Genomic DNA, 13,484 nt, shown 5'->3' with positions numbered 1-13,484 from the left:
GAAATTTTAGGTTTTTTTAGAACATAGAACATTACAGCACAGTACAGGCCCTTCAGCCCACGATGTTGTGCCAACATTTTATTCTGCTCTAAGATCTATCCCACATAGCTCCCCATTTTTCTATCATTCATGTATCTATCTAAGAGTCTCTTAAATGTCCCTAATGTATCTACCCCCACAACCTCTGCCGGCAGTGCGTTCCACGCACCCACCATTTTTAATCTTTACTGCAGGTTTTTTTTAATATACCAGGAGCAGGAATGAGCCAGTCAGCCCCTCAAGCTTGCTCCAACATTTAATAAGATTATAGACTCAATTCCACATTCATGTCTATGCATGGGAACCTTTCACCCCGTTCCATACAAACTATCTACCTCTGCCTTAAGTTAGAGCTTTTCTGTTGGTTTTTATTGGTCGTCAGGAAATCAGGTGTTTATGATGATTAAAATAACTTCACTTAAGAGATGCATCAACCTTCTGTCCGTGTAAAATTGAATTCAATTGAAATTGGTAACAATTACAACACTCACAGAGTCAAAGTCACATTGACAGTTAAAGTTACCACCTTCTGCCAGGTCATTATCCTCACTGGTATTTCCTTGAGAAGTCGACAAGGGCAGAATGCATGGAGGTATCCTCCCAGATAACATGGACTCTTTTGACTACTTGTGTTGGAAAACTCATGACTGAAATAAGCTAAGCGAAGAATGCACCCAAAGCAATGTCCTACAACGGATTTAGAACTTTGTTGCTTATAAATGTACATCTTAGAACATGCTACCGAAGCATGTTGAAATATCAATGCACTTAGGCAGTTCAAGATAAAAATGAAGGGGTATTCAGTTCAATTGTCTTGACTGCAACACTTGTAGCTGTCTAACATAGCATCCATTTAAACTTACTTAAACCATGTCATACCATTGCCACCCACTAGATAATCAATCTGGCATTGTTCCATGAAGTGAATATATTAAATGTGTCAGGTTAATGCCCTTTTCCTTTATTTATTGCTTGAACTAACACCTCTAATTCCTACCATATGTAACTCCCTTGGACTTGAACTGTTATATCTCAGTCCAAGACATATTCTGATTTGTATGCATTGGAGATAAAGATATAAAGCTTGACTTCAATATTAATTAAGTCTGAAAGTTTTTCTGGAGTAATATATAAAATGTAAATCATATGACTAATATAAATCTGAATCTGTAACTCTCACCAACTGACAGCAAGTTGTTGAAATTTTTCACCAGTGACATTACCAGCTGGACGTCAGTTGTGAATACTAGGAACTGTGGGGAAAATACTAAATGATGAGAGCCATTACAATATACTCCTTCAAAGACAGTAGGCTGGATTAAGTTCCACAGTAGTTCACTGGCAACATCGTGATATAAAAGACTTTGCTTAATTTGTGGCATTATGCCACAAAATATTCACCTGCCAGCTCCTATCTATTTCCAGCCACATTTTATATCACAATATCATTGAGAAGGTAACAAGCTCATGTTGCAGTCCTCAGCTTCTATTTTAATGCAGTCTTTAACCCATTTGTGTTAGTTTGATTAATGTCTGTACAAAATAGGGCAGAAAGGAACGGTGTATAAATCTGCTCAGAATTCTTCCACTAATATTAGCAACATCCATTTCATTCCACAATAGATGGCAATTGCACTACTTTCTGGAACAGGCTGAGTAGTTCCACCAAAGAGCCAACACAAGCACAATGCCAGACTGGCCTCCTTCTGTGCTGTATCGTTCTATGATTTTATGAAGAGCCTCAACCTCTGATTTCTCTGCCCTCATTTTAAACGGTTTTTCCAAAGCCTCTGCTTTTGACGTATTTGAGCTCCGTTTTCCATAGAAATTAATTCCCTGTCAAGTGCTGTTGGACATCTTGTATGCTCCATTAATGTAATTTAAATATGTTATAACAACCCAGAAGGAGGTAATTCGGCCCATTGGGTCCATGTCAGCTCTCAGAAGAGCAATCCTATTAGTCCTATTCCCCTTCTCCATATATCCCCTTATCACACACCCATCAACTCCCCATTTTGCCATTAACCTATACTAATAGACAATTTTACAGTCAACTGACCTTCCAACATATCTTTCGGGCAAAAAAAAACCCAATGAAGTCAGAGGAAATCTTTGTGGTCATGAACAGAATGTGCAAACTCTACACAGACAGTTCCCAAGGTCAGGACTGAGCTGTGAGCCACAGCATTAACTGTTGTGCCACTGAGTTTACCTAATACAACTTGAAACTGTTATCATATCGCTTTGCTGAAATTTACGTGTTACGTATATTTCAATTACCCAATCTTCAAATCCTTCCTTGATTTATAGTTCCTGATGTAAAATATTGTTTACTTTCTGCAAATTATCCTCAAACCTATACAGATTTCTAAAATCCCAACATGTCACAAGGACAGATAGAAGGTGCTCAATGCATGTGGAATCCTTCCATTGCCAACAGCAGGTTATGCTGCATTGAGGTCCATCTTTCTACATTTTTATTTTATCGCTAATATTTATACTGAGCACAGGTGAAAATGAAACAAACCATTGGTATGGTATGGCTTGAGATGGCAACTGCTTTGCCCATGACAGCAAGAAACTGCAGAGCGTTGCGGACGCAGCTCAGTACATCACAGAAACCAGCCTCCCCTCCGTGGACTCTGTCTACACTTCTCGCTGCCTCAGTAAAGCCACCAACGTAATCAAAAACGCCACCCACCCCTGGACATTCTCTCTTCCACCCTCTCCCATCAGGCAGAAGATACAAAAGCCTGAAAGCATGTACCACCAGGCTGAAGGACAACTTCGGTCTCGCTGTTATAGGACTATTGAACAGTCTCCTAGTACGATAAGATGGACTCTGGACCTCACAATCAAGACCTCACAATCTTGACTTCACAATTGTTATGACTGCCTGAGCTGCACTTTCTCTGTAACTTTATATTCTGTATTCTGTTATTGTTTTACCTTGTACTACCTCAACACACTGTTGTAATGAATTGATTTGCATGAACAGTATGCAAGACAAGATTTTTTTTACTGTACCTCAGAACATGTGACAATAATGGACCAATTTACTTTGCCAACCAAAGCAAGATTAATTTGCAAATGAAAATCTCCTCTGATCTAACAACAAAAAACTGTACATAATATCAACAGATCTTAATAAATTTCAGGCCTTTCCAGTCATCCTTGTTGTACTGAGATACAATTCATAAAGCTTCATAATTCCCAGAAGAGCACAATGTGAGATTGATTGAGTCGGTAAAACCTGTTAGTTAGCTGGTATAGGTTCTGGTCAAGGAATTAGTCACGTACTTAAAGCTGATGGAGTATTGATTAGACTCTCTAAGTTTTCTAGACTAGTGTTCTATCTTGGGGGGGTGGGGAGAGTGGGTGGGGGGGGGTTAGATTATCCCATCATAGGATGGTGATAATGACTGACCGGGTCTGCTGTCCCATGAAGAATCAGAGAGATACAGCACAGAAACAGGCCCTTCAGCTCACTGAGTCCCTGCTGACCATCAACCATCCACCATCCATTTACACTAATCCTGCATTAATCCAATTTCCAGTGTCACTTATTCCATCCGGTGCTCCCAGTGCAGCCTCCTGTACATAGATGAGACCCAACGCAGATTGGGTGACCGCTTCGTCGAGCACCTTCGCTCCATCCGCCGCAACAGCCAGGACCTCCCGGTGGCCACCCACTCCAATTCCACATCCCGCTCCCATACTGACATGTCTATCCATGGCCTCCTCTACTGTTACGTTGAGGCCAGACGCAGGCTGGAGGAACAACAGCTCATATTCTGCCTTGGGAGTCTCCAACCTGATGGCCTCAATGCCGACTTCTCTAACTTCCAGTAACCCCACCCCTTCTCTTTCTCCCCCCACCCCACTCCTTTGTCTTCCTTTATTCCTATGGCTCCCTTCCCCCACCTTGATGACCTGCCCATCTCCTCTCCTCCCCTCCCCCATCCTTTATTCCATGGTCCACTGCCCTCTCCTACTGGATCCCTCCTTCTTCAGCCCTTTGCCTCTTCTACCCATCACCTCTCAGCTCGTTACATCTTCCCCCCCACTCCTCCACCCACCTACCTTCCCCCTCTCACTGGGACTCGTCTATCACCTGAACTCACCTATCACCTGAACATGCCTATCCCCTGCCTACGTGTGCTCCTCCCCCTCCCCCCCACCTTCTTATTCTGGCCTCCGCCCTCTTCCTTTCCAGTCCTGATGAAGGGTCTCGGCCCGAAATGTGGACTGTTTATTTCCCTCCAGAGATGCTGCCTCACCTGCTGAGTCCCTCCAGCACTTTTTCTGTATCGCTCCAGATTCCAGCATCTGCAGAATTACTTGTTGTCTCTGTTTTAATCCAATTTCCTATTGCCTTGAACTTGCCTGATTCCAATTCATGTGACCAATCTTGGCTGGGTGAGACCACCTAGGAGCCAAGTGGCCAGGCTCTGGTCACACAAGTGCCTTGTACCTTGTGACTGGCTTGTTCTGCTCTCACCCACTAAGCTCCTCTGGAAAACTTTGGCAGATGGTAGTGCCCTGGCCTAGACACTCCTCTACTGAAAACGTCAGTTTCCTTCATTCCCTGACATTCAAAGTCATTTCAAGATGACTTAAGAATTAAATAACTAAAAATTGCTAAAAATGCAAAAGTCATTTAAATAATAAAAAGTAAGTTAAATAATTTAAAAGCATCAAAGCAAGTGCAAATAATTGACAAAATGTAACGTACCTTATTGTTAACTTTCTTCCTCTCACCTATTGAAATGAACAGATTGGTAGATCCTGCAGCACACTCAGGGAGCAAGGAATCTCAGCCCGTTCCTGCTTCACTGTTGGATTCCATGTGGAGTCCAGTGGTGGCGTGCAGTTTGCAAATCATTGCCTGAGCTTGGCCCTTAAATTTGGGACTTCTGGATTCACGTAGGAGTCCCAAAAATTGCAGGCACTTACATGAGTAAATCTCGACAATTTGAGTCAACTGTCCAGGAAGAATAAAAATGAACATTCCAGGACACATGTCCCTGTGCCACATCCCATGATATCATTATCCAACAAAAGTCTAACAGCCTGCAGGTTGAAAGTTTCAATTATCCCAGCTTCCACAACCTTTTTACTTATTCTCTCTTAGGATAAGGATATCAGCACTTGTTAACCATCCCCTAAATGGCTTTGGGAAGCTGGTGGTGAGTTGCCTTCTAGAAATGCTGCAGTCTTTGTAGTGAAGGCACTCCCACAATGCTGTTACATAGCAAGCTCCAGGATTTAAACAACAGTCTATCGCTGAGACAGGATGATGCGTGCTTTGCCAGGGAATTTACAGATAGTCGCATTCCTATTTCCTTTTTTGTTTCAGGGGGCCAAGAGAGGGAAAGAGCTTCTGATTTCCACAATCCTTTGTTGATTACACACCTTATGTTGATATTAGAGCCCTTTCTGCAGGAGACCCTCTCCATAGAGGAAGTGGATTCGTAGGAGGACAGGAGAAATAGGACTTCAGTTGCATGTGCTAAACAAATATTTTAATAATAGCTGTACACTGTATTCTACTTCTGAGATAATTGAAGTTGAGAAGCAAAGCCCAAAACAGGGTGGATACTGTATGGAGAGCAATTCCATATTATTTTCAAATGCTTGAGATCAACCATCAGTTTTCTTAGCTGAAGGAAGTACAAACCAATTTCATACAGCTGACGAAAAACAAAAATCAAAAAACTGCAGATGCTGGAAATCTGAAATGAAAACTGAAAATGCTGGAAACACTCAGCAGGTTGGACAGTATCTGTGGGAAGAGAAATGGAGTTAATACCTCTGACCTGAAACATTTACTCTGTTGCTCTATCCACAGAAGCTGAGTGCTTCAGGCATGTTCTGTTTTTATTAAAGTTTACACAGCCTGTAGCCATAATTTAGCAATGAAGTTCCAGTATAATTCATGTGCATCCTTGTATAAATCTAGTGGAAGTACGGGGTCAGGGTAAGGAGAAGTAGAATTGATGAGGAAAGAAGGAGGTGATCTGTGAAAACACTAACAAGGAACATAGTTGTTGGAACACTTGAGGAGCACCCAGAGCAGGGAATGAGAAGCAAGCAGGAAAGTGATACTGGAGTGACATAAGGCTGGAAAACATCACAGTAGTAGGGAGGGGTAAGAACATGGAAGCAATTAAAGGGGAGGAAGAGGACCTTAAGGTTGATTTTCTTCTCTCTGTGCTGGAGCCTGGAGAACCACGTTAGTTTTCTGGCAATAACGGAAAATGAACAACCAAAAACAAAACACCTCTCTCCACATACAAATGCTCCATTTTTTGGAAGGTTAAATGAAACAGCAGCATTCTCATCCAGTGATCATTTCAGAAGGGGCAGAATTTCACAGGGCCTGTCTGGTGGGGACAGAATCGAGGACACTCCTTGGTCTCACTGTGGGCATTGCCATTGTTTTAGAAGGGTAAGCCTGGTAAATTAGACAGGAGCTGACTTTCACTGTACAAATTGGGGACCTGTGGAACATTTTTGATAATATTCCCCGACTGTGGGATGGGACAATGCTGGCATTTGTCGCCTCTTGAGTTGAGGGAAGCAGTAAAGAATTGCTGGGTCTGGAGTCACACAAATCACAGGTAAGGATGGCAGGTTTCCTTCCTTGAAGCACATTAGTAAACCGACAATCCCTTAGTTTCATTGTCACTGGTACTGAGACCAGCTTTAATCCGTTAGTAAGACCCCAATATCATTTTGAACTCTTATTAGGTGCTGAGCAACTTAAAGGTAAAACCAAATCAATTTCTAGCTATTTAGAATGTTCCTGTTTCTCCCACAAAAATCTCCCACTGCGTTCCTCCAATCCTACATTTCCATTTACCCATCTTACACCCATGAATCCCATGTAACCCCTCCTCCCCCCACCCCCCCCCCCAAACAAAAAGAGGAAATCTACAGCTCTAGACTGCAGCAGAGGCATCGGTAGAAACACCACACGATCCTACTGCCCACTCCACCAATAGATCACCAGCCTGTGTGCACTCAAATGGATGTAACAGCTGAGAGGAATTATGTGAGATCTCACAAATGCCAACATTAAATTCTATTAAAATGGACAAATAGTATTGTGGTCCTTTCAATTTCATATTTTATTCAACCACATCACATTAACATTTATTATCCATTTCCAAATGCCCCTGAACAAAGGATCAACCATACTCCTAATGTTACGTCTAAGCCGGTCAGGGTAAGGGTGATTTCCTCCCCTGAAGGAAGTGAGTGAACCAGATTTTTCTCCAACAACCCAGCAGCTTCATGGTGAACATAATTTTTTTTTTAAGAGTCTGGATTTGTAAAATTTTAACTACGTGCATTTAAATTCCCAATTGCCATGGTGGGATTTGATCTCAATTCTCTACTTTGAGATGGTACAGAGCTCTAAGCTGCCAGACCATAACCTAACCACTACACTATGGTACCCAATATTTATCTACAGCCACTTTGACTGCCTCTTGTCCCCAAGCAAGGTCCTTTACATGGTTACAATTCTACTGGACAAACTTACTTGTCCTGTCTGTTCCCCTTGAGAACTGGTAAACCCTAATGGCAATTAAGGCTAAAACCCAAACATGGAAGAACCATGCTGAGGCATCCAATATACTGCTGCAGCAAGCTATCAATCATGGCCCAAGTTAGGTGATGTAGTGGCGCAGCTAACTGAGCCGCTACCTCACAGCGCCAGAGACCCAGGTTCAATCTTGACCTCAGGTTCTGTCTTGTGTGAGGTTTGCTCACTTTCCCTGTGAGTGCATGGGCTTCCTTCAGGTGCTCCAGTTTGCTCCCACATCCCAAAACGCCCACGCGCAGGTTGGGAGGTTAACTGGCCATTGCAACTTGCCGCTAGTGTGTAGGTGAGTGGTAGAATCTGATGAGAATATGGGGAGATTGTTTTAAAAATTGGAGTAATGTAGGATTAAATGAATAGTTGATGTGGACTTGGTGGGTCAAAGGACCTGTTTCCATGCTGTATCTCTTCGTGACTCTAACTTACCAGTTAGGGATTAACAAATTACTTAAAAGAAACTCAATAACTATAGCAATTTTAATGGCACAATTTTTAAAGGTTTTAAAACTTGAGACAACTGAAGCAAAAAAGCACTTTCCATTCATATCCTTCTCAAATTAACAACATATGATCAGTCTTTAAAGATGAGAATTAATTGGTACTTGCCTGGAAAATGGAAAGGTTGGTTTTGGAGGACGATGGAGTGTGGGTTGTCACTGCCAAGCTGTTATTCTCACTGGATTCACACTCATGAATTGTTACTATTTTCAGTGAAGGTGGTGAGACGTGCAAATGAGTTAATCGAGCATTCTTTAAATGGTGAAAATCCCCTTCGGTCAGAGTATACCTAAATCAAGAAAGAAAATAAAATGTTTTCATAGCGCATTGCTCCCAGGTCAATGGTTCCAATGTAGCTTTTATCATTCTGCTTTTGGTTGCTCTAGAACATAGAACAGTACAGCACAGGAACAGGTCCTTCAGCCCACGATGTTGTGTTGGACTAATTAAACTAGTAACTCAACTAATCCCTTCTGCCTACACAATGTCCATATCCCTCCATTCTCTGCACATTCATGGGTCTATCTAAGAGTCCCTTGAACGCCTCTATCATATTTGCCTCCACCACCACCCCTGGCAGTGCATTCCAGGCACCCACTACTCTCTGTGTGAAAAAACCTGCCCTGCACATCTCCTTTGAACTTACCCTGAAAAAGATATTGGCTGTCTACTCTATCTATGCCTCTCATAATCTTATAAACCTCTACCCTCAGTCTCCTCAGCTCCAGTTATCATATTTCTTGGAGCTAAATCAGCAGCTAAAAATAACAGGGTAAATTTCACACTCCTGTCCTCTCGCCAAGGAAACTATTCACAGGGAAGTTGGGTTGGAAAACAGAGCTGCAGTTTTGATCTCCAACCTGTGCCAAACAACAGCTGCCAATTCAGAATGTGGATTGAATACTTGACCTTTCTTAGATATTACCACCTAACTCATGATGCACAACTGTGCAATGTACCTGGGAATAGTTATACATAATATTAGTAGATAAATGCTTAGTGTACTCAAATAGCATTCTACTGATTGCTACTTTAATTGTAGTTTTAGCCTGGTGCTTTGCAAGATTAGCAAAGAGTGGAATGCCAAAAGAAATAGTTAAACACCTGTCAGCTGATGTCCTTGAGGATCTGGAGCCCAAGCTAAAATCAGAGTTAAAAGAGAGCAGCATGGATTGTATGCCTTTTGGTGTTAGAAGTCAAAATTAAAATGATATTGATGTATGGGCTCTCACATCATATCATCAAATTGTCTAGGTTTGCAACTCATTAGCAACAATGATCTGTGCAGACAGAAAACAGGATGAGGGTGTTTCATTTACATTAAGTCATCATTTGTTTTGCTTACCTTTTGAATCTGTGCACTTGTTTTTAGTTAAGTGTATACCTGTGCAACAAAATCCATCTCTACACTTTCCAGCCTTCTGTCACTGTTTTTGTCTTTTTTGACTACCTCAAGCTACATCTGCCGAATTTCTCCCCTTTAGAGATCCTCAGCCTTCTACACTTACAGGATCAATATCCCCATCTTCCAAAACCTTTCTGCATAATGGAAACCTCTTGGACACTGGGAATGATCTAACAAATCTTGGCTTTCAAATGGTTTTATGCCCTTCTTATTTTTGCCCTTCCTATTGTAAGTTTGATACATGTGGCACCTGAGGATTCTGTCGATATCTCTGTTATCTTACCACACTTCCTGCTGACCTAACAGTTCTTCACAGGTCCCATTGCAATTTGGTTTATCCCTCAATTTGGTGTGATTGTCATATTCCGTGACTCCTGCTAATGCTGGATTTAAAGATTTGTTATTTTTAGTCTCACCAGCCCTGACGCTTGGATTAAATTTATTTTCAACTGTTCCTAACTTCAGATATATATCTACATTGGATATGAAAGCAATCAGGACAGAGGGCTTTCTTCAGTACATGTTTCCAGTCGGATAAACTTCCTTTTCCCTAAACGCAATTGCCTTCCCAGTCACTGTCTGGGATATACAACATGTGAACTAAAGAATGCCTGTGTATCCATTCTGTTTCCACTTAATACATAGATGTCAATGTAATTGGAAGAAACATCTGTCAATTGCATTACCAAATGATCCCTTACAAATCTGTTACTCCAGCTCTTTAGCTGTCTAATTAATCAATTATGATGGTATTTCCTCCGTGATTGGATTTACACTGTTTGGAGAGTTAGTCAGAAAAATGAAACTAATTTTTCAGCCAGCTATTATTGTTTTATTTTAATATCATAAAAGATGGCTAATTCTCCCATCTTTTCCATGAATTATTTTGTAAGTTGTTTTAAAGGTACAGTATATTACCATTTCACAAAGTGCAGGCAGCAGTTTTTTTGATTAAACCATATTAGTGGGCGTAGAGAGGCAGTTTCATTAGTAGGAGAGTCTAGGATCTGAGGTCACAGCCTCAGAATAAATGGACGTCCCTTTAAAGCTGAGATGAGGAGGGATTTCTTCAGCCAGAGGGTGGTGAATCTTTGGAATTCATTGCTACAGAAGGCAGTGGAGGCCAAGTCATTGGGTGTATTTAAGGCAGAGATTAATAGGTTCTTGACTGGTAAGGGGGTTAAGGGTTACAGGAGAAGGCAAGAGGATGGGTTGAAAAATAAATCAGCTATGATTGAATGCCAGAGCAGACTCGATGGGCCAAATGGCCTAATTCTGCTCCTATATCTTATGATCTGTTAGCTGCATAAAATAATTAGCCAGGATGAACAAGAAATTGGTTATAAATTTTAGAGCACAGTTGTGGTTAGACAACGCAATATATTCTATGAATATAACTTTTTGTTAACCCTGCATGTTTAAAATAGGACAGAAACATGGCTGGGCAAATTGTATCACACCATCATCTTTGACTTAGCTTTGACAGTATACCAAAGTATCTGCTCCAAGATTACAAGAATCTGTACACAAGCTATCAAGATATCAAGCTATCTTTAGTTATGGACATTTTACCCTGAGTATGTATATATTAGTCTCTGATAAACATGTGATCAACAAAGGTACATTTTATCTCTTATACTTTCTATATCTAATGGTCACCAGCCTCCACCCTCTCTGCTGGGCAGTTGTGGATATGAAACACATCATGTGGTGCATTTAGCAATTTGATTAACACATTGAAACAAAGTGAAAAACTTTGTTTTGCATGCCATCCATACAGATCATTTCATTACAACAGTGCATTGAGGTAGTACAAGAGAAAACAATAAGAGAATGTAGAATAAAGTGTTACTATCACAGAGAAAGTGCAGTGCAGGCAGACAATAAGGTGCAAGGACATAATGAGGTAGATTGTGAGGTTAAGATTCCACTTTATCATATGAGAGGAGCGTTCAACAGGCTTTTATCAGCAGGATAGAAGCTGTACTTGAGCCTGGTGGTACATGCTTTCAGGCTTTTGCATCTTCTGCCCGGTGGGAGGGGGGAGAAGAGAGAATATCTGGGGTGGGTGGAGTTGGCTGCTTTACTGAGGCAGCAAGAAGTGTAGAGTCCATGGAGGGGAGGCTGGTTTCTGTGACAATATTATCTTGCTGTATAAAATAACCTATTTCATTCTCAAAAGTTTCTTTCTATATTGAACTATCTATTCTAATGAGAACCAAACTCACTGAAACGGAGTAAATTCTGAGGTGGTCCTGATAGGGAGATGCCTACAGGCTACTTCCTTGGATTGGACAATCTAGAATTCAGAGGTATAGTCTCAGGAAAAGGGATCAACTCGTCAGCACAGGATGGATGAGGACACTGTTCTCAGTCATTGGAATTCGGATAGTTGTAGATGCTCAGTCATTGAGTATGTCAAGGCTTCTGTACATATACCTCAAGAGATATCAAGTGATGTGGGAGCTGAGGTGGAAGATCAGTCATGAACTCCTGGTCCAATTTCTTATGCTCTTGTTACCAGGGTAACCTTTGCATAACAACAATTATTATTTTTAGTTTGGGTTACTGTTGGTATACATTTGATTCATGTTCTCTGTCACAGAGAAGGACATGCTATCACAGGATGTCAAAACAGTCACTCTTCAAACTCTATTATTCAGGTAATATACATCTCTACAGGTTATGGATTATTTATACTGCTACAGGGCTGACTTAGATTAAAGTGTAACTTCTATTTTACTGAGTTCTAAAGAGGTTTTCTGGTGCAGTGCAAACTACAGAAAATAACATCGATTACACTGTGCTTTCAGGTACATAGTAAAACTGTTGCAATTTTTTTGTATCCATCATCTCTCTCTCTTGCTCTTGTCTCTGGAGGGCATTGGCCATCGTACTAGGCACCACCTTGCTAAGTGGCCATCATTTGTATGCGAGGCCTTGGCAGTGAGCATAAGCTAACTATTCAACCATGTGGGGCACTGTAGCTGAGCTCAAATATGTCCACACCTGCAGTTCATACCTGCACTCATTCAGTGGGGGTTATGAGAGAGTTATCAAGATCAAAACCCCTGAAGAAGATGGGTACAAGGAATTTCATTGCACCCTGGCATATATGACAATAAACTAATCTAATCTAATGATTATTCGAAGCTGACTAAAAGACGCTTAGCTTCTATTAATTCAGATTATTTCATAGTCATAAAGCATGGAAGCAGGCCCTTCAGCCCAACTGGTCCATGCTGACCAAGATTCCCATCTAAACTAATGCCATTTGTCCACATTTGACCCATATCCTTCTAAACCCTTCCTATCCGCGTACCTGTCCAAGTAGCTTTTAGATGTTGTTAACGTACCTGCCTCAACCACTTCTTCTGGCAGCTCGTTCTACAGTATATACGGACCACCTTCTGAGTGAAAAAGTTGCCCCTCAGGTTCCTAATAAATCTCTCCCCTCTCAGCTTAAACCCATGCCCTCAAGTTCTTGATTTCCCAACCCAATCCTGGGAAAAAGACTGTGCGCACTCACCCTATCTATACTCCTCATGAGTTTATACACTTCTATAAGATCACCCTTCATTCTCCTACACTCCAATGAAAAAAGTCCCACCCTGCTCAAACACTCTCCACAACTAAATCCCTTGAGTCCAGGCAACATTTTTGTAAATCTCCTCTGCACTCTTTCCAGCTTAAAAGTAGGGTGACCAAAACGGAACATAATATTCCAAATGAGGCCTCACCAATGTCTTGTACAAGTCTTAATTTTTTTTAAAAAACTTAGACCTGGATATTCCACCGGTCTCCCATACCAACTGCAGTTGACAACAGGAAGCATTCAGTAAAATTCCTGCAAGTAGTCATCACCTGAGGTGTTTCTTGCTTTATTGGCAAGAAGTCAGGAGAAAATTGAAATTTCAACACCTTATTTTAATT

At 41.3% G+C, this 13,484-nt stretch overlaps 1 protein-coding gene across 3 annotated transcripts in view; it reads right to left on the bottom strand.

Moving 5' to 3' along the window:
• The window catches only part of cbarpb (CACN subunit beta associated regulatory protein b), a 189,395-nt gene that overhangs the window by 36,316 nt on the left and 139,595 nt on the right, over positions 1-13,484 (bottom strand). For all 3 annotated transcript variants that reach the window (XM_052037654.1, XM_052037655.1, XM_052037656.1), the window contains one exon: positions 8,255-8,435. In XM_052037654.1, coding sequence (XP_051893614.1) covers positions 8,255-8,435 — 181 coding nt within the window. The remainder of the gene's footprint in view (positions 1-8,254; positions 8,436-13,484) is intronic.

Source organism: Pristis pectinata, chromosome 24 (assembly GCF_009764475.1).
Source record: "Pristis pectinata isolate sPriPec2 chromosome 24, sPriPec2.1.pri, whole genome shotgun sequence".
Taxonomy (NCBI): Eukaryota; Metazoa; Chordata; class Chondrichthyes; order Rhinopristiformes; family Pristidae; genus Pristis; species Pristis pectinata.
The sequence above is the reverse complement of the archived record's forward strand: the minus strand, read 5'-3'. Positions and strand labels throughout refer to the sequence as shown.